Source organism: Cyrtonyx montezumae, unplaced genomic scaffold, assembly GCF_038088225.1.
Source record: "Cyrtonyx montezumae isolate F1298 unplaced genomic scaffold, pur_monq_1.0 scaffold_15, whole genome shotgun sequence".
Taxonomy (NCBI): Eukaryota; Metazoa; Chordata; class Aves; order Galliformes; family Odontophoridae; genus Cyrtonyx; species Cyrtonyx montezumae.
The window spans coordinates 7,631,139-7,658,929 of NW_027071881.1; the positions used below are offsets into that span (position 1 = coordinate 7,631,139).

The following is a 27,791-nucleotide window of genomic DNA, read 5'->3' on the forward strand; positions in this document are numbered from 1 at the left end:
ACCTCTGGTTTCCTTTAAACGCTGTGTGCTGTGTAATGGCAGTGCTTGGATGGGGAATTGAGAGGATGTTCTTTCCTCACTGGATCCCTAATTCTTCTCTACTGCTATGGGGGGGAATAAAAAGCCCAGATGTTTAAAAGTGAGCCCTCAGTGCTTTGAAGGTAACGTTGGGAATGGTGATGATGTCCAGCCCTTTTTTTTTTTTAATTATTATTTTCATTTTGTAACTTTTATTGCAGGCTCTCTATCACAGTGCCAGTATTGGAACAACTGGCAAAACTGTGCTGATCACTGGTCTCCTCTGTGTCCTCTGCATCACAGCTCTTGACTCAGTGATTTCCTTTCGTTGCTGCTTGGTGTGGGCAGTTGAGTCAGGGCTGCTCTGCAGAAGGCAGCATTGCTACCTGTAATTCTGCATTCCCTCAAAGGCTCATGGGTGAATACCTGCTGCTGAGAGAGAATTTAATTAAGGAACTGGTCACTCTGGTGCAGCTTTTTAGAAAGTGGGAGCTCCTTGATCTAGTGTGGTGCTATACAAGCATTACAGGGGTTACGGAGGAGTAAAAAACATTTATTTGTTGTTCTTGCATCACGATCTTACCTTTTGCCATGTGTGTAGAAGGCTCTTGAAGAAAAGTCAATAAAGAGAGGCCTTCATTGGGCTGCGGTCATGGGCTGAGCTGGCGAAGCTTTGTTTGCTTGAAATTAGGCAGCCTTCATTAGAGGTCAGCTATGAAGTGCCAGAGAAGTGGAATTGGAGAGTGATCGCTCTTGGAGTTTTGAGTAGAGAAACTGAGAGCTGATTTCTCTTAGCTGCTTTGAAGCTAATCAGTGAAGTGTGAGGCAGAATTGTGAAGCAGAGTGGATTTATCACTTTGAAACCATTGCAAAAGATTCAGCTTCCTTTCTTTGCTGTAAGCCAGTCCTTCAGTTTGTACCCTCTTTTCCGTGCTTGTTATTGCTGGGGTCTTGTCTTCTAGATCTAATGACAGTAACAAAAGGCAGAGGACAGGTTTTCTTCTCCTTCCTGAAGCCGGGGCAGCTCCACAGAAGAGGTCTGACCGCTCCAACTCGAGGGTTTTTCATTTCCTTAGAGCACATCTTTATCTGGGAAATCAGCATGTCTGCTGGTGGTGCGATGCCAGCTGAGCACCTGGACCTCTCCTTACAGAAACAAAGCCTTTCTGTAGTATGGCCTCTGGTGGGAGGAGGCAGCAGCCCTGCAGTGTGAGAGCTGCTTGCTCCCGTGTTCTGGTTGTGCCAGACCTGTCTGAGCACCCTCACCGGGGCAGCACATCGCGTCCGGAAGCGTGGCTGGACTGGCCGAGCCACTTAAGGCTGCAGGAAGTAACGTAATTAATAAGACTTAGCTCTCCCACATCTTGTACCTGACAATCTCAAGTCACTTGACAGTGCTAATTAAAGCTAATCGTGCTCCTCTGTTTTTAGTAAATAGCTATTATCCCCACTTCACTCTTGCTTTAATGAATGACAGTGCCAGGCTGTGTGAGTCACTGGCAGGGGTGGGAATGCAACCTGTGTGTGCTGCCTTCCGGTCTGCAGGCAGCTTAATGTCCTCCTGGACATGGCTTTTCCACGCCTGTTTGGGTGTTGTTACAGCCTGTTAGAAGGTGGGATGTTCTGACTCGCAGAAATACATAACTTTTCAACTGACTGCAATTGCATCTCAGGCAGGACAGAGCTCCCCAGGTCTTGCAGAGGCTTTTAGAAGTTGAGGATGCTGTGAGTTTGTCCTTCAGAGGAGGTTTTGATCCTCTGAGGGAGAAGGCAGAGCAGTGTCAGAGCTGCACTCTCACTTCTCCTGTTTCACATTGGCAGCGACTTCATCACGAAGAGAAAAATGTAGTGTGGTATGACCTAAGGATTGCACAGCTCAGCCTCAGAACTCAGGAAGGTTTAAATTTAACTGATGAAATATTAGTGCAGGATGGCTCAAGCAGTATGTTATTCAAAACAGATTGTCCAGCCTCCCCCCCAAAAAAATTAATTAACTAAAAAAACCCCAAAACCATTAATGAGAATCCCAGGAACTCCCAGCAGAAGCATTTGTCTGTAGGCATTGAGCTGTGAGAGGCAAGTCAGCTCACATACCTTGGCAGCACTGTGCTGGCTGGTGAGGATATCCAGGAGGAACTAAACCACTGACTGGTAGGGGAACAGCTGACTTGACTGTTTAAACTCAGTTTGGTTATAAAGTATTTGCCATGTGTGAAGATTCAGGCTTTGAATCTACACCTGAGTTTTCTCCCTTGGTGTAGGTGCCCTGTGCCTTCAATGGAGATGTGAGCTAGAAGGATGATGACTGGATTGCCACGGGAAGGATGTACCTTGTTAACGTGGCAGCTGTTGCATAAAAAGTGTTTCTGAAGGAGGATGGTCCGAATTTGGATTGTTATCCTTTGCTTTTGTTAGAAGAGGAGGTCTGGTGAAGGGTGAAGTCCTTGACTCTCCCATAGCACACATTTCTGAGCAGTGAAAGCCCAAGATGACAGAGCCCTCTGGTTTGTAGGATGCAATATATGCATAACTTTGGCAGAGCATCATATCCTTCACATGCTGCCATCATGTTGAATACACAGCTTTCCTCCACAGGAAGATGGCTGTGGGTTGAGAGCTGCATCTTGCTGTGTGCATGAGCCATTGCTGCTGTGTTGGATGTACCTGACCAGTGTGGAGGAAGGACTGCTGTCCCTGTGGGATGCTGGCATGACTTTTCTTGAAACGTGAAGGAGGAAATGGAGTCTTTTCTGTTTTTAATTAGTTCAGCGTGCAGTTTTTATTTATTTGTGGCACAAGTGGGATTTGCTGGTAGGAGCAAAAGTAAGCGCTGGCTTGTTCCAGATCGACTCAAGGCAGCCGTGCTGCTTTTCTGCATGTGTGTGTCCTCCTCCAGTTCGGCAGGTGATGCTGGCATCTGTTGTGACTGATGGTGGAGCTCAGCCATGGCAGCACATACCTGCCAGGTGCAGGTGGGCAGCGTGCAGCTCTGATGCCTGCAGTGCTGCCTGTCCTCAGCAGCACAGGCTCTTCTGCATTGCAAAGATGCTGCTGCCAGGCAACTCGCAGGCAAGTGGGATGAGAATTCAGGCAGAGGTGTCAGTCATTCTTCTGGCAGAGGCTGAGCCTTGCAGCCTGTGTGCATGCAGTTTCAGAGGCAGGCCCAGGAATGGTAGCTAATTTTGAAGCCAGCCCTGTGAGGTTATGTCTCAGCTGTCCTGCATCTTTTTGAACTGATGAAATTGTGAAGAGAAGCATTTTCGGGATTTTATTTGTTCAGATTTCTCTTCCCTTGCCTTCCATTGTGGTGCATGCAGTGTATTGGGTCGGGCTGTTTTGTTCAGGATGCTTTGTCCTGTCGTGCAGGGAGAGATGAGTTAGCAGTTCTGACACTTGGTGAGCCTCGATGGGCTGAATCCAACTCAGCATGTAAATAAATTCAGCAAGTTCTCCTGGTAGTCTGCAGCTGGGGATGAAGTGTCTGTGCAGCATCTTGCTGAGATACTTTAACCTGTTCCTTTTGTTTCTAGTCAGTCGTGAGCTGTAGCTCAATGCAAGAGAGCTTCTGCTGAGGATGCAGCCATCCTCTGGAATTGCTCATAATGACACCATTGCACTTGAGCTCCTGAGGATGCACTGATGTGGATGTTGGCCTTTGTGTAAACCCTTATTTTTTCTCCTCTGTTTTATTTGATTGAATCTCCAAACTAGCAGAAGGTAAATCAACTACTTAAAGAGCAATATAAAACCTTTTTTTTTCTTTTTTTCATGAATTACTTTTGCTTATGGACAAGGAGCATTACTTTGTACAGTAACAAAGCCAGACAGGCTGTGTGGGGGGCATTAACCTAAGAGATGTGAAGATTTGCTGTTTGTTCCTTTGATTGATGCAGCCACAGTGATGCTGTGGATATCCACGTGGATAGCAGAGCTGTAGCTGCTGCTTTTCCTGAGGAGCTGGGTGGTATGTGGCAGGTGCAGGGTGGTTTCTGTGCCCATCCCTGATTCACTATGGCCAGGTCACCTCTGATTGCTGCTTTCTGCATCTCTTCTTGATGCCCTCTAGTGGTTACCTGCCTGTTGTCTGCAGTGCTTCTGGTGTCAGTGTGGTTTATTTCCATCCACCTCTGCAGATGTTTTTATTCTGGGATGAGGGAGCCAGGGCCCTCAGATACAAGTGACTGATGGGGATATATCCACAGGAATGAAGTATATTTTTGGTTGAAGGTGATCTGAGAGAGAAACCTGCTCTGTGCTGTTTCTGTAGTGCAGTTTTGTGCACGAATCTGAACAAAGTGAAGGTAAGTAGTCTGTCATTTCACTGTTATTTTCCTTTTTCCTTGGGCTCACACGGATTAGAGAAGAAGCTGGAAGAACATAGGCATTAGGAAAAGACACAGTTCTTGTGTCAGTAGTGACTTCTGTTGACCATGTCAGTGCTGGTGCATTTCAGATACTGAAGAAGTAGGGGAGTGTTACCCCATATTTTACGTAGGCATCTTTTATTGTTTTTCCATTGTGTTCCATGTTTAATTTCAAGGTGATCACCCTTTCTTTCAGGGCCTTTCACTACATATATCATACCTTGCTATCTTCAGATCTGGCTTCAGCTTTCCAAAGCTGTTGCTGACCTGTGCTGTGGTGTAAGTCTCCAGACCAACCCAGGATCCTCACTGCAAAGCCCTATTGTCTGAGTGCCAGCTCTCTGGAGCTTCAGCATCTGCACTTCTGACCCTGATCCCACAGGGAATGGGAGAACCCAACCTGCCCTCTTACTGTGTTGTGCTGGACACCATCCTCCTTCAAGCTGCAGTGTGTTAAGCATTGTTTGGGTAGTTTCCTTGTGAAGAAAAGCATTGATAAGGGCATGTGCTTAGCTCAAGGTTTTTATTAAAGCCATGCTAAGAACCTGGAGCAGTGTTGGCTGCTAAGGTTGGTGACCTTGTGGAAACAAAAAACACCCCAGTCTGATTCTGCCTCTGCTCTAATTACACTCAGCATAAGTACATCTCTAGTTCTTCCTATGTTAATGAGAAGAGACACCAAAGAAGGAAGGTTGGGTTTCCAGACAGATGGGCTTTTTCAGAACTGCTCCAGGGAGCTTTCTGTGGCATTTGCTGCGTTCTGCTAAGCGTTTTTCCAGCTCCAGTCTTAAAAAGCAAATAATCTGTAATCCAAACCCTCAAACCCAACAGACCTGCTGTTTGTCCTTTCACAGTGAGCAGGAGCACTTGCCTCTGGGCTGCACTGCACATGGGTTTCATGCAAAACGAGGCTGTGTAATAGCTTTTGTTCTCTGCTGCTGTGGCATATGGGCTTGTACCAACAGTAGCCTCATGCAGCCAGTTTAGCACAGGCTTTGCCTTTCTCCTTTTTTGTGTTTCCTGAATTACTGAACGTTACTTACATGAGACGTGGCCGTTAGGGAGGTCAAGGGTGAATGCTGAGCTAAAAGCTGTATGAATAACAAAATGCAATGGGCTTTTTCTTCATAGGGTGATATCTGACTTTGCAGGACCAGGCAGGGCAGCTATGACATGCACAGTGCAGTGCTGTGGCTGATTCTCACTGGTTGCCACAGTAGATGATGCTGATCAGCTTTTCCATGGAATTAATTCCTTTTGTCCCAGGCAGTTTTCTGACTTCTTGTGGATTAATTAGTATATACAGATTTCTTGCATTTTTTTAAGTCAACATCTATATAATGTATGGAGTTCTTCTGAAGTTTAGTTTTTTTTCTTTCAGAGGTGTTTCCTTTCATAGCATCTCAGCCAGGTTTCCCAGCAAGGCCTTATCTCCTGGGTCTCTGCTCTCTCCTCTGCCTGTAGTGAAGTGATCCATTTGTTTTGCTTTCTCAGCACAGTACTGAGAACAAGAATTATAATTCAACTTAATCTGTGCCCAGATACCTTCTCACTTAAATTTGTCTCCTGAAAGGTCACGTTTTTGCTGACACTGTGTGTTATGATTCAAATTTCATGAGCATTCATTTATACTTTTGCAGAAAGGTGTGTGCAGCAGGTACCGTGTGTGTGCTGTTGGTTTCTCTGTGATACCATGTAGCTGTAGTTTTTCCTGTTCTACTCATTGTTCAAGAGCATTGATGCTTAGATCAGCAAACAACAAATAAGGCATTCCTCTTGCATTATTCTGGCTGGGCATTGTGTCTCCATCTGGCTTCCAGGGTGTCTGTGGAGTGCTTTTCAGGCTGCAGTGCTGAGTTGTTACTGTGGTGGGCAGCTGATAGGAAAATGTTTGGCCCAACAGCAGGGCACAGGTTGGTCAGTTCCACCCCTGGCAGAGCCTTTCTGGCTCAACAGGAGCAGGTTTTGTTCCTGACAAGCTGGGAAGCAAGCCTTCCTGTGTCAGGATGGGCCCTCCAAAGCTCTCAATGTAGCTTTAATTGCAAAAGGTTAATCTGATTAGTTAGTGTTTGCAAAGAGCTTTAAGGATGAAAAGTGCCATGTAAGTGCTGACTGTTATGATCATGATAGATGGGCTTTATCAGCAGTTTGCAGGATGAGTAAGAATCTTTTTCCCATTTGACTAGAGGAAGAGCTGCCTTCTGCAAAGCAAGAAAAAAATACATAATTTTGGGGGAGGAAAGAAGGAACCTAAAGCAACAGATCAAGAACTAGGTTGGCTTACCAGTGCCTGCCTCCTGTTGGCCATACTGTGGTGAGTGTTGGGCTGTGCTAAATGGTGCCCATGTGTGTCTGTGGCAGCTTCCCAGCATAATGCTTGTGGTGCTCTGCTGGGAAGCTGTGCACACAAAGCAGGCTCTGCAGAGCTGCCCAGTCTGCACTAGGGTTGGAGGTGAAGCTGTGCATTTCAGCCTCCTTTAATAAGCCCTGGGCTTATGAATTCTGCTTTTACTTGAATCTTCTTTTTCAGCAATGACAAGAAGATTTAGGAGCAGAAGTGTTAAGAGAGAGAGCTTTCCATAAATGGTGCTTTGGTACCAAGGTGATGAGTTTTGGGTTGGTTGTTTTTGTTGGGTTTTTTTTTTTGCAGATGTGTCTGATAGTGCTCACGCGTGAGCCTTTCCAGCAGTAATGGGTTCACAGCCTGGTTCCTACTGCTCTTTCAGGTTGATGTGCTGTTCTTTATGTGGGCCGTGGGCAGGAGTTCTGCAGGACCACATCCTGCAGCAATTCTTTTGGGTCCTGCCTTAAGTTCCCCCATAAACATTTTGGTTTCCATTGCACTCTGATGGCACAGTTTCCCCTTTATCAAATAGAGAGATGCATTTGCTTCGAATTGTCCATGTCCAGCAGTGCTGTGTGCCCTGAGCTTGTGACTGTACATCCTGGTGAGCTGCAGCACGGCCAGCTCAGCACAGACTCCAGGGAGCACTTCTGGCACTGTAGGGACCTGAGCTGGCTTCACTCTAACCTGGAAGATAATCAGATACACCTCAGGCCAGTTACACACGCTGGCTTAGAGACCACCTTTAAGCTTGTGCTTTTTTCTGTTTTGTTCCCTTTAGGAATTTCCATTGCAGGTCAGGTTTGGTGTTTTTCTTTCTTCTTTTTATTTTAAGAGAGCGGGTTATTGCAGTATTTGATACACAAAGTGCAGACTCAGGAAGTGAACACAATCACATGTTATGGAGGGGGAAAATCCTCCTGGGAGGAGCAGCCAGAGCCCGTGGTTAATTTCTGGAGCATGCATGCACGCCGTGTACTGGGCAGGGAGGGGAGCTGCTTCACTTCTGCTGCTTTCATCCTCAAAGGAAGCATTTGTTACCTCGTGGTAACAATGATGTGGGATCTGAAAAACTGATTTCTGCTAGCAAAATGACCCAGGCTTGAGCTGTCTAGTAGATTGTCAGATAACGTTGGATAATAAATTGGTGTTTGCATCCTGAATAGGATTTGTAGCTGGGTTTGCTGTCATTGGGGCAGTCTTGGAGGCTGCTCCTTGGTTCGGCTGCTGTCAGATGTTCCGAGGGCAAAAAATCACTCGAGTGCAGTTAATAGAGTAGCTCCTGCCTTCAGAGCTCACAGCAAATTATAAAGGTGAGCACAGTGAGGTAATCCTCCATTTCCCATGTGGAAGCTGGGGCAGATGAGAGGGCAGAACTGGTCTGGTGAGTTGTGCACTTGCTGGTGGCAGAGGAAGCCTGAGCTCAGCTCCTGGCCTTCCTTAGTGCTGCATCACACAGCACCAGCACCTGGCTTTCTCAGGATCTGCTGGAGCCCAGCTGCTTCCTGGACTGCTGCAGTGCTGGGCCTGGTTGTGTGCTGTTCCCTGAGGTGTCTGGGAGACCAGACTTGATGAAAATGATCTTTTTTAGCATCTATGTATGTCTGTAGTTCTTTCCAAATCCATTAAGCGTTGGAAGAATGAATGGAGATGGTGAGCACTTGAATAGATAGCAGCAGCAGGAAGATGCAAGGGCAGGCAGCCAGCAAGCATGTGTGTCAGTCTGACCCACAGACAGCACACCTGTCCCTGGCTGCTCTCCTCTCTGCTCACCGTCAGGTGCTTGGCCAGGAGGCCACTGTAGCTCACATAGTGACACCTGTGCTGAGTGTTTCATCTCTGCTCTGTTTTGAACGTAGGTCTGTGTGAAGCCTTCTGTTCCTTAGACCTGAATCTCTTCCTCTGAAGCTGTCACCAGCGTGTGGAGCCTGCCCCACACCCATCCCCTGCCAAACCACGGCCTTTACCTGTGTCTTCCGGTGTTTCCCGTGTGACCCATCCTGTGGCAGTGCCTCCTGGGCTACCCCGGAGTTCACGCAGCGCTCGGTGGCTCCAATGGTGAAGATGACAAGGTCCAAGACTTTCCAGGCATATCTGCCTTCATGCCACAGGACCTACAGCTGCATTCACTGCAGGGCTCATCTTGCTAACCATGATGAACTCATTTCCAAGGTACGTACGTGACCTCACCCTGTGGGTGCGATGCGTTTGCTCATCTCTGTACAGGTGCCTGACCTTCACCAGTACTTCAGTTGCTGCTCAGAAAATGGGCTTTTGGACTGTAGGATCTGTGTGTCAGCTGCTGTTTTTGTTTTAAGTCACTTGGAAAATAGCTGCAGGGGTTGGGTTTCCAAACTGGGGGCCCTTCGAGTGCTTTCTGGGGGGTCTGTTTCTTCTCATGATGTTGGCTTCTCCCTCTCATCTCCAGCTGTAAAACTACACGAGCTGATGGCCAGGACTGTGATTTGCATTCCCAGTACTTGTTTGTGTACATGCTTGTCAACATTGCCAAAGGGTTGTTGCATGATCAAGAGTTGTAGAAGTGCCTGGAAGTGTTCTCTCTGTTAAATATTGATCTGTTCCAAGCAGCTTCCCTAAAGCCCTTACTTAAGGGAAGATTTGCTAGTGCTTCTACTGAAATGTTAGATGTCTTTACAAAGACTGTTGAGTTGTTGCTCAAATAAACATTGTTTGACAGTCTCCAAACTAAAAAAAAAATGCAGTGAAAAAGCAAGGGATGGATGCTGGGCTGTGCTGGTGAGGTTGGAAGGATGCTTGTTCTCTCTTAACGGTCCCTTGATCACAAAGGGAAGAGTCTTGAGGATAAGCTGAATGGAAAGCATTCAAAGCCAATCAGTTAGGGGTCTTTGCAGGGGGAGCAGGCCAGTTAAAGAAGCTCTTTCTGAGGTGCAAAAGCTGCTGCTGCTAAACTTTTTTGGAGCCTGCTGCGCCTGGCTGTGGTCAAGCATCAGGTTTCCAGCTTTTGGCTGCCTTGGCAATCAACTCTTCCATGAAGTTTATTCAGCTCATAAAACGTGTGTTCAGAAAAAAGCAGACGCACTGTGAGATTTATTAGCTGAGATGAGAGGAAATTGTGCTCGAGCTGTGTGTATGTGTGCAACTTAAATGAGTTTGGCTTCTGGAGCAGCCTTAAGAGGGAGGGCAGGATCACAAGGCACAGAGGTGCTCTGCCTGGTAGAAAGGATGCTGTGTTTCCCCCTTCCTTTCTTCACAGAAAAGATAAGAATGTGTCACCTTGCATCAAGGGCATTGGTTGTACAGCTGGAAAGATCCTCTCAGATTCTTGATATTAGGTGCTCAGATGAGATGTATTCTCTTCCATTGGAGGCTGCCTCCTTCCTTTTTCTCTTGGTTGTTGCCTGGTTGGGTTGATCTCCACTCCTCTGTGATGTTATCTCTGTGCCAAGTATTTGAATTTCAGCATTGTGCTATGAATTATGCTGACTGCAGACTGCTACAGTTTTGTTGTTTTGTTTTTTTTTTCAGCTTCTGTAGACAAGCCTTCTCTAAGGCTATCACATCTGAGTCATTCTGGGCCTCCTGGGGGCTCTTCTCGTTCTGGTACAGGGGCAGCAGTTCTCAGCAGAGGAGGGCTGTAAAGCCTCCAGGTTTTAAAGAAGAGGAGGTTGTACATTTCCACAACAGAAGGATGTTCTGAAATGTTAATGTTAGCAGCGTGTGCCCAGGTCTGGATGTGAGGCACATCCTGCCTTGCGGACTAGCTAGGTGCAATGAGGCAGTCACTCCCTGCCTCTCCACTGGGAGAGTTGTTGCAAGCTGAGTTTGGGGCTGAGACTTGGAAGATGCTTTACAGGATGAAGGGGATTGGTTTTGCTTCCTGTGTTCACTGTAGATCAGAATTTGTGCTTTGCTCTTTCTAAGGTGTGTGGTCCTGAGCAAAGGAGAGCACGTGGCAACTCATACCCATTGGTTTCACCTTTTGGTACTTCTTTTTCCTTCTTGTTTCACATCTGTACACATTATGTTCCCGTGTGCAGTGAAGTCTGCTTTGCAGGTGAGTAGCTTCCAGCAGGGCAGTCCCACTGCTGCATCCTGCTTGGAATTTGAGCTTCCCAGCCATCAAGGCTTGCATGAACTGCCCAAAAACACTGACTGCTAAAATATGAATGCAGGAGGGAAGATCTGGAAAGATGAAGCAAAGCTGTGTGTTGAACTGTGGCAGTATTAGCTACAGCATGCTGGGATGCTTGTATCTTCTCGTTGTGGACTGGGGTGTAAGCTTAATGATGTTGGAATGCAGTGCTGCTGGAACGTCAGTGGGTTGTGCAGCTTAAATCCAAAGGGTTTGGGGTTTTAGGTTTTATTTCTCACAGTTATAAACCTCGGTGAGATATATTCCTTGTGTAATTGAGAACTTTATAAAAATAATTGTGCAATCATAATTTGTACAACAGACCATTAAACTGAGAACAGAAGGGCAGTCCCTGCCTCAAGGGGTTTCCAATATGTGCAGAGACTTTCCCAGGCAAACTTAAATAGTCATCTTTTTATCTGTTTGAGTTAGGATTTAAACATCTCCCTGAGGCCTTCTGCAGTGCTTTCATCACAGACTTATATTAGCATCTGAGAACCAGGGGGTGGAATTGCCATGCTCATTTTCCATATGAAAATCTAACAAACTGAAGGAAGGAACAAGTGCCTTGAGGACTGAGGAAGGAACAGGAGATTATTTCAAACCAGCATTTCTCAGTCTGCAGTGTATCCCATCTTGAACCTGTCTGTCGCTTGATTCAGTACAGCCCAAATGACACCATCTTTGGAAGCACTCCCCAGAAAACAGGCCTTTATGTAACAGCAGGGTGTTGGTGTTTTTGCTCAAACAAATTAATTCCTATATTCATTTTGCCCCAAGTTGTACAAAGACCACATGAGAGCTGTGTTGCTATGCATGCTGTGAGCCTTTAGCTCCTTTGGTACATACAAATGGCAGCACTGGCTCATGCTGCTGGCTGAAGCTCCAGCTGGAGCTGAATCCCAGCATTGTTCTGGGTCACTCCATACTTTATTTCCTTTTCATCTCTGCATTTCTCCTCTTAGTCCTTCAGCACCACTGTTAACTTTGGCTTCGGTGTTTTGCCAGGGCTGGATATCAGAAACTGTTCAGCAACTACGCCTTTGCAGGACTCATTTTTGCTTTCTTTCCTTCTTCAGGAAAACCTTGTGCATTAAAATGGATGAAAGGCTTCTCAATAACCCACTGCTATTTAAGGAAAATAATCGATGCTGAAGCTTTTAAGAAAATCTGAAACTGTTACATGAAGCCAGTTACTAAAATGTTGCCTGTGCTCTTGGCCTTTTATCTTCCACAGCCAAAGGGAGAAAGTGGTTTAGTACATCTGATTTGTAATGAGATCTAAATTGTGGGTTGGATCGTCTGGCCAAGAAAGGTTTTACTGACTTAGGAAATAGAAGGTGATCAGATAGATGGGTGGGGTGAAAATAACTAGTTTTCATTTATATCTCCTTTCGGGCCTTGCATTAATGTGAGTGGAGGTTCTTGTTCCCTTGTAGCAAAAGATGATTTAGAAATGAGTGCCAAATATAGTGCATACTCTTATTTCATTGCTTTTTCCAATGCCTGAGTGGGTTGAGACTCTGGGAACGCATCCGAGACCTGCAACAGGTTCCTGTGTGACATGGAGTAAGTCACTAGATGTCTTTGTTCCTCTTCTCCCTACTGTACCATTGAAATGCTGCTGTTTCTTCCAGTCTGCTTGGAAGATAAAGCTTTGGAGCAGATACTGTCTGCTCCTGTGAATTAGTACAGTATGTCCTAATCCCCTCTGGTTTTACCGTAAAAACAAAATGTCATGCCAGGCAACTGTAGTTAAAAAGCATATTTCAGTGCTTCATATTTCCAGTTGCCAAAAAATAAGTGAAAGTCCTTGTTGTTGCATTTCCCTTTCCCAGGCACAACATCCCTTGGTTTTTAGAACCTTTAAGAAAAATGTGTTCTGTAGTCAGTGATGGCACAGCTCCTCTGGGAAGGGGACGGAGGGGCTTCTCTTGAGAAATCTGCCTTCTACATCACTGTCTAGCGAGGCCTGGGGAGCAGCCAATGTAATAGACATTCAATAGTGTGAAGAGCATTTCCTCCGTTTCTCAGAGCAGCAGATGCAGCGCTGCTTTCTACCTTCTCTATTTGAGTTTGTACGTGTCTGGTGTCCAGTAGAGATGGATGGGAATGAGCAGAAAGGACATACGTAGCCACATCAGTGCCTTGGTTGCTGACTTTTTTTATTGCCATGTGAACAGTAATCCAGCAGAAGTGTCCCTGATTATGGAAGTATGTAGGGAATGTCTTGTGGGTGTCCTGCAGTTTCTTTTTCCATGTGTTACTGTGATCCAAGTGCTAAATATTATGCAGTGATGTATCCTCTGAAGTTAGCCTAAGGCTTGCTTAAGAAGTTTAATGCTTTCCTTTGATGTCTGCTTGGGACCCATACTGAACATGAATGTGAAATCCTTTAACACAAAAGGCTGTGGCAATGCCAGGGAAGAGAATTTGGGGGGGGGGGGGAACCCAACAGAACCCACTTGTGTGTGCCTGACTTCCTCAGCTGGGTTGGGTGCCTTGCTGTAGGGAGCACTTCCAAGCTCTTTGCTGCCTTTTGAGACATGAGTTGCAAGGTTCATAAGAAAACCTGACTCCCAGTCATTATGCATCCCTGCACACTGTGCATGCCTGGCAAGCTGAGCTTGTTGGTGCAGTAGTCTCAGTGATCCTTAAGGCATATTGAAAGCCTTAAACGTTGCTCTGTGTTGCACCCTTTGATCCTGCAGTTGTGAGACTTTGGTGCTAGCTTTCAGATAGGTCACATGAATTTAGCTGCTTCAGAGCAATGTGCACTTTGTATGCGTGGTGTGTGTGTTGGGCTCTGTTAAGCAGCAGTTGTTGGGCTTTCCTTTTCTCTTTCCCCTCTGGGTATGTGAGGAAGGCAGTGTGTGACGTTCCCAGAGCCTTGCTTCTCATGAAGCAGTGCTGCTAAGTCAGCATTTGTTTGTTGGTTCACTTTGAAGACATGAAGTTAATGTGCTGGGGAAGGGAAGGGGAGCACGCATACACACAAGCCAAAGAATAACCCTGAAATGATGTCTGTTCCAAAACTTCAATCTATAGAAAATTGTTTAAGTGCCCAAGATGAGTCAAGGGAAAACCCTACATTTCTAATGTGGGGACAAGCTAAATACTGTGGGGTTAGGTATGTGTTCACTTTACCCCCAGAGAAGTTCTTAGCATTTTTCATCCCACTGGGTTTCTTCTTCCTTTAAAAGTAGGTCTTATTTCTTCCATCAGCTTAGCACTGATGAGCTCTTAAGGTCAGGAGGAGCTATCATGTCTAGCACGGGCCAGTGGGTTTCATTGTGGTTGCAGCATATCATCCTAAAAAAGCATTTAGTCTTTATTTGAAGACTTCAAGGGAAAAAAATTTGCTGCTCTCTTTGGTCACTTTTTCCAGTGGTTAATCATCCTTTCTATTACAAGTTGGAGACATCAAATTTAGACTTGTCTGGCTTGTGCTTCTAGTCATTGACCATACTTTTCATTATTAAAAACATTAGATATATGCTGCCTACTATTTCTCACTATAAAAGCTGCTGGTATACAGTAACCGAGGTCACTCTTGATCGCTGTTTTGATGGGCTAAACAGATTCAGCTCTTTCTGTCACATTGAGATATTATTTTTTCCAGTTCTTTATCATTCTTGTGGCTCTTTTCTACATTTCTAGTGTTTCAACATGTTTTTATAAATGGAAACAGGGCTGGTCTCATTGTTCCAACCTCAGACTGAACAGCACACAGCTATGATGTCTTCACAGTGTATGCATTTCATAATTGCATTAGTCTTACTGGCTCAGCTCTGCACAGTAAGCTTCTGTTCATTTATTTTGCTGTTAGCTCCTTATCCACGAGGTTTATCCATTTTGCACACATTTCTAGCAGCTGTCCAGAGGCTTTTGCATCCTGCTTTTCTGCTTTTGTTCCCTAATGAATTGTCTTTTAGATATTACTTGGAGCTTTGTTCCCAGCTGCAAGTATTGCTAGAATTCAAGCTGTAAGTGGTGAGCAATTCTGTAAAGTCATGAGTGGGTCTTGGTTTTGTTTTGTTTTCTGCTTCCCATTTCACTGCTGTGAACTTGAAGTAGGTTTCAAAGCAGTTTAAAATAAAATGGGCACCTCTTCCTCAGCGTGCTGCCCAGGGGACTGAGCCTTGGCTCAGCAGACCTCATGCAGCTGGGGTGCTGTTAGGGACAGGCTGGTGTCTGCTGCCCTCAATTGCAGAAGGGGGACAGGACCTTGGGTCTTGGCAGCTCTGGAAAGCTTGTATTTGAAAGGGAGAGGGAGAATAAACAAAAAATGCCCTTTGCTGGAAAACGTCAGAATATGAAATCTGAACTGCATAATGAGTATTTGTACTACCTGCTCCATAGCACAGCTACCTAAATTAGATTTTTGTCCTGTGTAATTGCTTCCTCTGGGGCTTAGCCTGCAAGTTACTGTGCTCCCTCTGTTCTGGCTGGCCTTAATGGGAGTGGAAGGTGGTCAGGATCAGGCCTCTGATTGAGGCAGGTTGTGGCTGCTGAACAGAGAGAGCCCAAGTAAAATCGTGCCTCCTTGTGTAGTTGTGTTTATATAGCAATTAATTGCTGTGTGATTTTTAAAATATTTCATTCTGTTCCAAAAAAAAAAAGGTGGTAATTCAAAATGGCTTAAAAATCCTTGTCAGGGAGGGTAGAAATGGATTTCCTAATCAATCACTTTCTTTATGGAAATTGCTCTCATTTCATCTGCTGCTTCCTCTGCCTCAGAATTGATGACCTGAGCATAAATAAAAGATAGTTGCCATTTATTATCCAGGGAACTGCTGTGGATGGGGCAGTGAATCGTCGGGGGTTTTGCTGCAGCATGGAATTGCTGAGGGTTCAGCCTTCCTGGGATCCCTGGGTTCAGTTGTTGACCCTCTCAGCACCACGGTGTGCTTGTGCTGCCTTGGGCTCATGGCAGCAGGTCTGTCCCAGGGCTGGGAGCTGCTGCAGCCCCTCACCTCTTCCTGTGCATGTGCTGGTTTTGCTGAGAAGCAGATCTGCTCTCCCCATCAGCACCAGTGCTGTTGTGAGCTCAGTGGCTGCATTAATGGAATATGTTGTTCTGCTGATCCATGGATGGTGGCTATTATGTTGCTAATTAAATATCTGTTGCATTAGCAGTTTCCATCTCCCATCCCAGTTCTGTCTTGTTTATCTCTGAAGCCCATATAGTAGCAATAATTAGTGTGGAAAGAAAGGGCACTACCTCTTCCCTGCCACTCCTTTTCCAAATGGTTTCTTTGTTGGATGCTTTGAGCTGCCATCACCCTACAGGAAAACAGCCCCACATAAAAAATGAGGGAAAAGAAAAACACACACTGGTGCTGTAGTGATTGTGGATTCACCAGAACAGACACATTTTTCATTGTTTTGTATTCAGGAAGAAACTGCTGGGCTTTGTTTCATCCTGCAGGTTTTTCCACTGTCAATAATAAAGTGCTGCACTCTTCTGTACCAACCTATAAAGGGTTGCATTGGATGGATGTTGCTGGTGGCTCAGCTCACAAAGAAAAGAGGGAGCTCTCTCTCCTGAAGCTGCTCTGGTTTTGTGTGCCTCCCTGCGTGTGGAAGTAAAGACTGTCTGCTTCATTTCTCACTGTATTTCCATCACTTTGTATTCCAAAGTGAAATTTTGAAGCGCACCAGCAGCAACTTGAGGCCATCAGAGATGGCAGGAGAAGCCCCAAACTTCTGTGAAGACTTACAGACCTGATGCATTTGGTATACTTATTTGCCTTCTGTTTGTGCCTTTAGCATTCACGTTTTGAAATTTCTCTTTGAAGTCTGGGGGCTGGAAACACATTTAAAAATAAGAATAAATTCTGCTTTGCATTTTTATTTTAGAAGCACAGGGGTTATTAAGGGAGGCTGAAATGCACAGGTCTCATGATAACTCGATGGGATTTTGGGTTGTGTCAGAGCTGTTGGGATAATGAGGGGAGCCCAATGGAGGGAGAATGGGGCAGAGCTGTGTGCATATAGTTTCTAAATGTTGAGATGTTTTGCAGAGCTTTGGCTTTAGATTAGTGCTGTGATGGTTTAAATAGATACTGGAAGTCTGTGTACCTTGGGAGGGGGGGAGGGGGACATACCACCAATAAGAGTGTCATTTGTCTCAAATACTGTTTTTTTTTTTTTTCATTACTGCAAAGCAGGGAAATCTCTTGCTCTTCCCACTGCTGATAATGGGCAGTCACAGTGCAGTGTGTTCAGTTCCCTGGCACTTTTGGGAGTCTTGAGAACAATGGTGGCTTTTCTTAGCTTTATCTCCTAGAAACCTGAAAAGATGAAAGCAACTTAAAAAGAAAAAAAAAAAGAATTAAATAAGGCTGTTGGCTGCAGAGGGAACGAAGGGCTTGGGTGAGTGCTGCTGCTGGCAGAGTAGGAGCTATGATGGGATATCTCCCATCAGCCTGAAGAACCATTGCAGTGACATCCATCTCTCCCCTCTGAGCTGCATCTCCCTTCCCTTCCCACAGCCTGAGATGCAGGCAGTATCTTTGTTGCTGCTTTGAGGGTGAAGCACAAAGTAGTTATTTACTGTGCTATAGCAGCATCAGCTGCTGGGGAATAAGGCTGTGCTGAATTAATTGAATTTACTTCAGAGATGAGTTTGGTCCACTAATTCCTTATCGACTTGGGGCTTTAAATAACATTAAGGGCCATGCTGAAGCTCAATGGAAAGCCAGGAGCACAGCTGGAGCAGGGCAGGGGCATGGCTGTGCACCAGGTGCAAGCACAGAAACGGTTCCCTTGACACAGGTCTGTATCCAGCATCAGCAGAGCAACACTGAATCTCAGAGAAATCAGATCATGAACTGTCCCCTCTGTGGGCAGAGCCTGGTGCAGTGAATGAACCCTGCAAAGCCCAGTGGGTGTGGAGGTTGGCTCACTGAGCTCATGCTTCCCTGGGAAATGCTCAGGCTCGGCTCACTCAGAGCTGCAGTGCCTCTTCCTTGTTCCATTTCCAATTTCTTTCCACTGTGTAGTGACTCACAAGTAATCTCCTGTTGGAGCCGTCCTGTACCTAGTGCTGTTACTAGGCGTACTGGTTGCTGTAAACACATAGCTAGCTTGTTTTTTAATCCATTCATTTTTGCTGTAATTAATAGGGCTTGAGAGGTGCCATTCAGGCAGAGCTTTCAGTGTGATGTCGGTTGTTGGGTGGGACAGCAGCTGAGAGGAGTTGGGGTTTAGAGCTGGGGCAGTGAACAGGAATTGCTGGTAGTGTAAGGGCTGCAGTTTTCTTGGTGTAATGGGGCTCCCTTGGGTTTTCACACGTTCTTTTTGGATCAGACAGCCTGTGTCCTGGAGCACAGCTTTGTAGCAAACTCACTCTAGTCGGATGGGTGTTGTGCATTGACTGTACTTAAAGGTCTTCTCCCCCTTCAGTCTGTGTTTTATGTTAACAGAAATCTCATCCGAAGATGTTCAAGGCCTGAATGTGCCAGGTGGTGCAGGCAGGCTGTGGTCTCCAGCCCTGTCTGTGTGCTTGCAGCAATAATTATTTGTAGCTTTCCCAGGGTTAGCTTGCAGGGGCATGCTGTTCTTTCTCTCCTCTTTGGGACTCGTTGCCTTTTCATTTTTGTTTTATTGGTTTGCTAAAGGTCTGCCAACTGGACGTGGGTAAGGGGGCAGCATTCACTGCAGCCTGCAGAGAACAGGCAGCGGTATGGAGCCATTTAGCCCTGGCAGCTGCTTCCTGGCTTTCTAGATGATTCCAGCCAGTTCTTTTTGTGCTCAGCCTATTGTCAAAGCTATCAAAAAGACTTGGGACGTTAATCCTGTCCTCTGTTTGCTGAGTGGGCATGCACAGTGAATGGGAAGCTGTAGGTACTGAGGGACAGAGCTAGAGTGCATAGGCATTTGGAGTACCTTCAGTACCCACGCTGTTCCCTGGCTGTGTGGATTGAACCTGCAAATCCCCTTCTGCCTCTGGTGGTCACCAGAAGGTGAAGGTGTGAGAAGTGGAGCTGGTGGTGGCACAGCCCTTTTCACATTCACCAGGGTTTCCCAGGGCTGAAGGCTTGGAAGGACTTGAGCATCTTGCCCGGGAACCACAGACAGTGCAAACAGAACAGTGCAGTCAGCACTTCCAATTGAGGTTGGAATATAGCAAGTGGACTGAACTGAAATGACAGCTCCCAAGGTCGTGGGTATCGAATGTATATGGATTCAGCTCTGAATCCTGCAGGATGAGTCTGTCCCCAGTGAGCAGCGTGTGCCTGCCCCACAAAGAGCTCCCACTTTAGATGCTGGCTTCATGCTACTCTTCCTTCTGCAGCAGATCTGATCTGCCCCAGTCCCTGCTCTGCAGTTTGCCTCTCTCTGGGGCTCTCATTCTGCACTGTGGTTCTCTGCCAGCAAATTGAGATTAAGAATTCCCTATGTGGAATGACTTGCCTCTGCCTCTGTACTGTGATTATTTAGCAGTTTGTGTGATTGTCCTTTAAGCTGGATCTGTGATACAGTACAGCAAGAAAAGGATATTTAAATCCCTGCATGCACAGAAGTATTTGTTTTTAAAAACCATTTCACAGATCTTGCTTGGAATCAGCGTGGCTGAGGGGCTGAAAACTGAACAATAGGAACTTCTTCAACCACAGTAACTGCCAAAGGCATCTTCACGTGGAGCTCCTGCTGGAAGAAGAGGCAGCTTGGCAGGCTGCAGCTGCTCCCAGCTGGGTGCTCAGCCCTGCAGCTCTTGGGTGCCTCTGTGCCCAGTGGATCAGAAAAGGGTTTGAGATGTGAGCAGTCAGGAGCAGTAAACTGTTGTGTGCTGCCCATCTCAAAAGCTTGTGTTGGTTTTTATTGGGCTCACAGAGGATGGAGAGGGAGCACTTTGTTGCTGGCGTATACAGATGTGTTTCCAGCCAGATATTCAGTGTTAGCAGTACAGAGAAAAATATGTGCTTGGGTTTTCAGCAGGAAACAACAACCAAAAATCCTTTCTGTTTCTTTCAGCTAGAAAGTGATGCCAGGAGCTGTTGCTTTAGAGAGTCTGAAGTCTGGATTTATATGCATGTGTGAGATACGCTTTTGGATGTATACCTGGAAAACAGAAAACATACAGCACAGAATGTAGGTCTTGCTGCTGTCCAGCAAACACCAAGTGTGCTGCGGAAATCTTTTCTCTGTGTGTGTTTAAAGCAAACTCACTACCCCAAAAAAAAAAGTACATCTGATTGTGTATAAATAGATCTGTTTCTCCTGGTTTCATAATGCCCATTACAGTGTGTGCCATTTTTTCTGGAGCCCTAGCGGAGAGGGGCATCTCCAGAAAATGCTGAGGTTGCAACACACGGGTAAAACCTGCTTGTGTACCTTTATAAAGATACTGACAGCTTGCTTTTGCGGACAGCAAATGCATTAGTGAACTGGAAGTGGCTGCCAGACCTTCCTCGCTTCTTTTTATATTAGTTGCTGAGTCCTTGGCTTGCTGGAGGGTGGATATCAGGACAGGCAGCAGCACTGAGAGCTGTGTGGTGGCACAATGAGAAGTCCTAAGTCCCTTTAGGTGCCCTAAAGCTGTGTCTGAGCTGTAAGGAAAAGCATTTCTGGGGATGGCACTGCCCTCTGGGAGTGCCCAGGGAGCCCCAGGCACAGAGCCAATGGGTTTGGTTTTGTTGTTTATTAAAGGCAGGCATTTGCACAGCAGTAATGGAAAATCCTATTTCTGTACCAATAAAAACTTTGCTCCCATGGTTGTTTTTATTGGCAAACTTACTCTCTCTGGTGTTTATGGAAAAGTATTTACTGGAAGGGCTGGATGGCCAGCAGGCTTCATCTGCTTTCGTTCTGCTTTGATGGCACACGTGTTCTTGGAGGACCTCCTGTTTCATCCCATACCCATCCACAGCCTGAGGGCTGCCAGGGCCCCCTGTTGGGGGCAGCAAATTGGGGTGTTGTGTGGGGCTTGCCTGGCCTCAGTCCCCTGGCCTAGGGGGCAGTGCGCTTCATGCTGTTCCCCTTTCCCACCCAGAGTGCTGAGACAATGTCCCCCGCACCTCAGAGCTGCCAGGCCAGCCCTGCCTGGTGTGTGGGTATCGGCCAGCTGACAGCAGCGATCATAAGGGGCTTGAGGGCTGCAGAAAGATTAAAAGAAGCTTCTCTAACAAATGCAATTACACAAACGTGCTCAAGCCATGTGTCCTATTTAATTTCTTCCCATGAAAAGAGTCGTTCCTCAGGGCACTGCTTTTGTCTGAGTGCAAGAGATATCCATGTGCCTCAGGCATCCATCCTTTCTGCATCTGAGTGCCTTTTCTGAGCCCTGGGTGGCAATAACGTGGGGCTCCAGACTCAGCTGAAGAGCAGCTTCTCCTCCAGGACTCTTCCTTCATGGCAGTGGCTTGCTCTTTGTCAGGGTGGTTTTAAGTTGCTCCTTCAGTGAATTTTGATCCCTCATGCTGGTTAGGGTGGAAGCTGTGACATCTGGTGGTGTGGATGGAAATGGGGCTAACTGCTCCTCAGTGGCTCTCACTTTGCTTCTCTGTGAGGCCATCCTTGATCGTGCAGAGCTCCGTCTGTAAAGGTGAGGGTTTAAGAAAGCTGTTACATAGCCCAAGGTTCCCAGTCAAAGGGCTAAATGGTCCTGAAAACTTCTCTTCAGCTCCACCAGCTCCTCAGCCCCCAGTGCATGCATTCCCTGAGGTATCTCCTAAGGTAACTTGTGTGCAGACAGCACCTGTGCTCTTGCTCATAAGCACCAAATGTTTAATTCACCATGTGCTGTCAGAGTGCATTAATGTTGCAGGTAGCACTTGCTGGCCAGCGTGATGGAATGGCAGAGCAGCCTGCTGCCATTTGTGTGTGTACCACGGCCACGTGCCAGCTCTGAGGGACTCCCTGCTTTTGCAGCGAGGACCTGGGAGATGTGGGGTAGCAGGGATGTGCCCAGATAGCACGAGAGCAGGCGTGTGTGCTGTGCCTTGCACAGAGCTTCCAGGCTTCATTCAGCTCGGCATGTGCCCGTGAGAGGGAACAGCTGAACTCATGGAAATAGGCTCACACAGCACGTAGATGCTGGAGATAGCAGGTGATAAAGCAGGCAAGGCTGCCAGCGACATGTTGTGTGGGCAGAGGAGCCCGAGGCAGCTGCTCCCTTCCAGGACAGGGCCTCTCTTCATCCCTGCTTGTAGCCTGACACTGGCTTCGTGCTGCTTCCACCTGGAGGCACTGCTCAGGCCCTGCTAATGGGCCGTGCTGACCATCTGTGGTCCTTAATGGAGGGTTGGGAGTAGTTCCTGGTTTAACTATTTCTGTCAACCAATCCGCACTGAATTTTGTTTTCTTGCCTTTCAGTCCTTTCAAGGAAGCCAAGGACGAGCATACCTCTTCAATTCAGTGTGAGTAGAACTCCATGCATGTCACCATTGCATGTCCTCAAGATGCATTTAAGAAAACCCTCATGGAGCAGCACAGGAAAGCTTTCTTGTAGAAAATTTCTGCCCAAGACTTGGGAGCCTGCTGAAAACGGTTGGAGAAAGGCAGGAAATAGCACTGATTCATATTTGATTTTAAGTTCAAGTTTCAGATAAGCAGCTAGGAGAAGGTGTTCCTTTTCATCATCGGTTTGAGAAATCAGAGCTAAGGAGTGACTCATCTCTTCCCAGAGAGTGAAGTTGGACAGAGACTCAAGGCTTTGTAAATGCAGAGAATATGAAATATCTAAGTGCTAACTTTTTTTTAGAGCTAGCACAGAAGTTAACTGTAAGTTTCCCAGTAACTGGAAGTGGTTTGGTGAGACCACTGATGTCTGTCAGAGCTGCTTATTGTGCTTACGTTTCCCAAATTTCCATTTGGGAAAGTAGAAGTACCATTCTGGCAATTTGGAAATGAAAATCTTTCTCAATTGCATAAGCAGCACAATGTGATAAGATGCTGTTAATCATCTGCTCAGAATTTTCTAGAGTGCTCAGTTGAATAAAAATTCTGTTTTACCTTTTCATTCTGTTCTGGGACCGCATGAGATTTATTTTAGGAACAGCCATGGTACTCAGTATTCTGAATTTCCTGCTCATGCTTTCAAACACTGCAGTGCTCCCAGCTTCGTGGCAGTCTTGCTGTGGGAAGATGCACTAACAGGGAGCTTCTCTCCATTTTCTCCAGAGTTAATGTGGGTTGTGGCCCTGCAGAGGAGCGGGTGTTATTAACAGGATTACATGCGGTTGCAGACATTTACTGTGAAAACTGCAAAACCACACTGGGCTGGAAATATGTGAGTATCAGTATCATTTGTTTTTCCTGTGGATGTCTTTGCTGCAGCTCTTTCTGAAGGTTTATGAGGTAGAATGTGGTCTGGTGGAAAGAACATTGACTTGGGATCCAGAAGTGTGGATTCTGGTCTGTAGCCACACTGCTTTTCCTTTTTGCATTTCCATTTTCCCTCCTGTCTTTTGTTTTTTCTCTCCATTCAGAGCATGAACTCTTTGTGGCTGATGTTTCATCTTTCTAAGAATTTCTGGTGTGGGCTCAGATTTGGTTGAGGATCCCTTAGTGGCACTTGATGTCAAATTCAGTCAGCCTTTGTGGTTTGCTTTGTCTGTTTTTCCATTCCGTCTCAGAATAACAAGAGGGATCCATATATTGCTAATCCTATGTCCTTCCCACTCAAAATGCTATTGAACATGAGTTGATCTGTTTGCTGTCTCTCGTGCTCCATAAATTCAATTACCTTCAAATAAAGGCTCATGCTACGTTCTAATTTCTGCTTCAGGAGGCACGCAGCACTCTTGTTTGTCAAAACATTTTGACCAGTGTCTAAACAGAACATCTATTGCATCTGTGGCCCGTGGACAGAAATAAAGAATAAAGTCAAAAGGCTGTAAAAAGCAAAGCATCAAAAATGGATGCAGTGGGAATCCATGCAGAAACACAGCGTGGATCTCACAAGTGGAGAAGGACACTGAGTGCATAAATTGAGCTTATTGTAAAGCAAAATACAGAATTTCTTAAATGCAACAGTAAGCTCAGGTCTCTCCAGCAACAGAACTACATCCTCTCAGATGCATTACACAGGTGTGTGTAGAAACAGTGAGCCTGAGCTGGAGCTGAACTGACTTTGAGGATGCAAACAAAATGTTTTAGTGGAGTCCCTCCTGCTTAGAGATCCCATGCTTCATTCATCCTGCCTCTGTGTACAATGGGTGCTTCCCAAGGTGCCCCCCAGCTCCTTTTCCATGTGAAGCTGACCGTAGCCCTGCTCACTCCCAGTAGCAGTGCCTTTACAGCAAGTTTCACCAGAGGAGCTCTGGATTCCTGATGTTAATTAAGTCCTCAGGCTGCTCCAGAGAGAGGCAGACTATATCAGTGGTGATTCCTAAGGCAGAGCTGAAGGAGCAGCTGCTGTTAGCCTGCTGAAAGCAGCATGCTTACGTGGTGCTGGTTGTGCCTTTTCAGCCTATGAAGACAATAAGAGTCAGGTTAAAGATTGTTTCAAGTGTAATTTTTTGCTGAACACCCTCAGGAGCTCCTGCAGTTTGACTGTCCTACCCAGCAGACAGTTCTTGCTGAGCTGGGACCTGGACCAGAGTTCCAGGATCTGTCACTGCGACCATACCTTCAGTCATCATGCTGATGGCATTCTTTCTTCTCCTTTTAGGAACACGCTTTTGAAAGCAGCCAGAAGTATAAAGAAGGCAAATACATCATTGAACTAGCTCACATGATCAAGGATAATGGCTGGGATTGAACGGAGGGAGCCCAGCCCTACCAGTGTGTAAGAGAATGCCATCCAACCGAACATTATATCCAAGAGTGAGAGAGTGACTGAACGCTTGGTTCCATGCATTTAGAGGCTCTGCAATCTGGGAGCATCTTCACACCCTTCTCCATCTTTATTGGTGACTGGCCTCTAAATTTCTGTCTCTCTGTCTCTTTGCTTTGTTATCTGTTTGTGAGTTGACCCTGGCTGCTTCTCTCTCTGTTCTGGCGTTGGCTAAGAGAATGCACCGAATGCCCAACAGCCATTCCATGTTGACAAATGCTTATGTACAAACTGAAGTTGGCTCTGTGGTGGCATTTTATCAGCAGGTCTCGGTGCAGGAGGAAGACCTGAGTATTGGGCAGGAGAACGTGATAGGGGTTGGGGAGTGGGCCCAGAGGGAGGTCATCGGGAGTAAAACTGCACTTCTCCTTTAAGTCCTGGTTAACCAAGGCTTGAAACTGTCTCCTTGTCTAAATGGACAGAAAAATACCTCAGGCTGCGTTCTCTCCGAATCGTAAAACCGCTGCTCCACCGGTGGAGCTTCAGGCTAAGCCGGCTGAGCACTAGGCATCACCAGTTGCAAGTTGCAGATCTGTGTTTTGTTTGCTGTTTATGAACTTGTTGTCTAGGGGAGGAAGGGGAGACCTGAAGGCTGGAGAGATTCCCTGCCTCTCCTTTTTCTCTCTGTTTCAGGGTAGGTAGGCCAAAAGTCCCAACAGAGCACAGCTGTGGGAGCATCCTCACAGCTGGAGAAACCAAATCCTGACACTTGAGCCCTTCAGAGAGAAGGAACAAAACCACTTAAGGCACAAGGAGGCTGGAGCTGAAGCTTAGCAGATATAACAGAAAAAAAAAAGAAAAGAAAAAGAAGGCAGGTGCTAAGCAAGAAAGAGGAAATTGTGTTGGAGAGGATGGGGACGAGTTTAGTAATGTAGGGTACCCTTTGACTTCCCGTACTCCTCTGGGTGTCCTTGGGGGTCTTTTACCAAGCCTTCACGAGTAGGAAAGTGCTGTTAGAATATCTTTCAGTCCCACAGCCCAGCCATCAGCTCCACTTTCAGAGAAATGATGTCAGAGTGGGGCGAGGAGGGAGCAGAGGAACCTGACAGTTTAGCAGTATTGCACAGGTGGATATCTCAAGCCATGAGGTATCCCCCCAAACTTTCCCCCTTTTTCCCATTCCCAGAAGCCTGCTGGAGGCACAGGGAGGATGGGAAGGAAACAAGAAACTAAAGTATCTTCCCTCTACCCCTGAAATTGTGCTCTGGAGTTTAAATGGGAGAGGTGGATGTGGTTATCCTGCAAAGGATAAGTCCTTCGTGTGTGAAGTTTTTCAGACTGATGAGTGTGGACCTTCTCAAGGAGGAAGGAGCACCGTGTGTGAGCGGGGAGCTGCATTAGATGTAAAAGACAATGTGAAGTTTGCTCTGCAGCAGTCCAGCCACTATCTGGTGCATGGCTCAAAGACTGTTGAACCGAATTAGTGTTATCTCTCTGAGTGAATTTTCTTTTTGTTCGTGGAATTCTTTCAAGTAGGTTAATCCACTGGGGGAAATCTTTCTTAATCCAGAAAGAAAGAGTATTGTGCAGGGGTTTGTAACTCCTTACGAAACCCAAGCTTTGGAGCTGTAATCTGTTGCTGCTCGTCCCCACCCCAAGATCCCATGAGCTGGGGAGCAGAGTGGAGGGGCTGGTGACAAAATCATTTACTGTTCATGAAGGGGATGTGAGCAGAGATGCTGCTTATGGGTTGGGGTAGGCTTTATGTGTTGGACCGAAATCCCGACCCGCTGGCCCGTGGAAGCAAAGGCTGCTTTTCTCTTGAACCACTCTTGTGACAGAGCGTTGTTACACCTGGCAGGGTGAGGTGAGCTGGAGGCTCCTGGAATGGGTGGAATTGGCTCATTTTGTGGCTGGCCTGTTCGGAGATAGCTTCTGCCTTTACCCTTTCTGTTGTGGTTGTGTAGCGGTTGCTTCAGCTTTCATTTCTGATTGTCTCTGCTTCCATCATCCACGTTGCCTTAAGCAGTAAAAACCCAGTAAAGCTCTGCAGTACCCACCAGCTTGTTGGCACTGGCACTGGCCTGGTCCCATTTTCCTGTCCTTTGGTTGTTGATCCATGACAATCGATTGGGTTTTGCCTAGTGGGGAGCAGTTTGCATTCTTTGAAGTGCTCCTGGTCTCCCACATACGCAGCCCTTGAAGGGATCTGTTTGTACCTGGGAGGAGGAGTAAGGGATAACCCCAAATTGTTAATATGAGATAGACTGAGAAAAATACCATGCGTGGGCTCATGATTTTATGTTGGTGTCACCTACAAATAAGATACCAGATACAAATGTTTTTATCCTAATATGTGGGACAAGAAAGGATGATGTCCCATCCATCAGGCTGTTTTTAACCGTTCCCTGGGGTTACGCTTCTAATGGCAACCAGTCCAAGCCTGAATCTGGCAAGATCTTAATCTGGTTTTAATTGGCTTTGTCTCGTCAGCATCCACAGATTTACGTTGCTCAGAATCTGGCCTCATGTCCCAATAGGAAAACATGAGTGTGTGCCTTTGGGAGCCCACCCTGTGCACAGAGTCACCCACAGGCTGCCCCATGGTGTGTAAAGCAGCGTGCTCAGCGTAACCAAAGATGCTCCCTCTCTGCACCCTGTGCTGCGGGCAGTGGGTGGCCCACAGAACTGCCCCCTGGGGGAGCACGGGCTGTAATGAGCAGCAGCCTCAGCCCTGCTGAGCTGTACTTCCATCACCCTGCACTGCCCCAAAGCCTTCACTAAGTTCTAAATTTGTTGTGCTCGGGTGGATTATCTGCTGTGAGATCCCAATCCCCGTAATAAATACCCAGATGGTAATATATACAAAGCAGGAAGAAAAAAAAAATAATCGTGTTATCTTGTGAAGTATACTTTTGTAAATAATATTTAATTTAAATAATAATAATATAATAATATATTTGGTGCCGTTTTCTCAGAGCCCCTCCCTGCGAGCACTCATTGCTTATAAATGATCCCCTTTCCTTCTGTGTTCGTTGGGAAAGACATTGAGAGGGAAACACACACACGTGGATGCTGTCCTGCTGGGCAGCCCGTGCTGGGGACGTGGGGGCTGGAGGGCACGTGGTTCCCACGCAGGGCTGGGCAGAGGGGGATGCACACAGCTCTGGATGCAGGAGCTTGGAGGTTTGTAAGGAGTGTCTTTAAACTGAAGGAAGTCTTTGG

General features: G+C 46.5%; 1 protein-coding gene across 1 annotated transcript; it reads left to right on the forward strand.

Moving 5' to 3' along the window:
* Nucleotides 1–8,684: 8,684 nt before the first annotated feature.
* On the forward strand, nucleotides 8,685–27,456 carry YPEL2 (yippee like 2). The gene is made up of 4 exons (XM_065732059.1): nucleotides 8,685–8,898; nucleotides 22,163–22,206; nucleotides 22,970–23,078; nucleotides 24,462–27,456. Exons 1-4 carry the CDS (start codon nucleotides 8,782–8,784, stop codon nucleotides 24,549–24,551), a joined length of 360 nt encoding a protein of 119 aa, XP_065588131.1. The 5' UTR covers nucleotides 8,685–8,781; the 3' UTR covers nucleotides 24,552–27,456.
* Nucleotides 27,457–27,791: the final 335 nt, after the last annotated feature.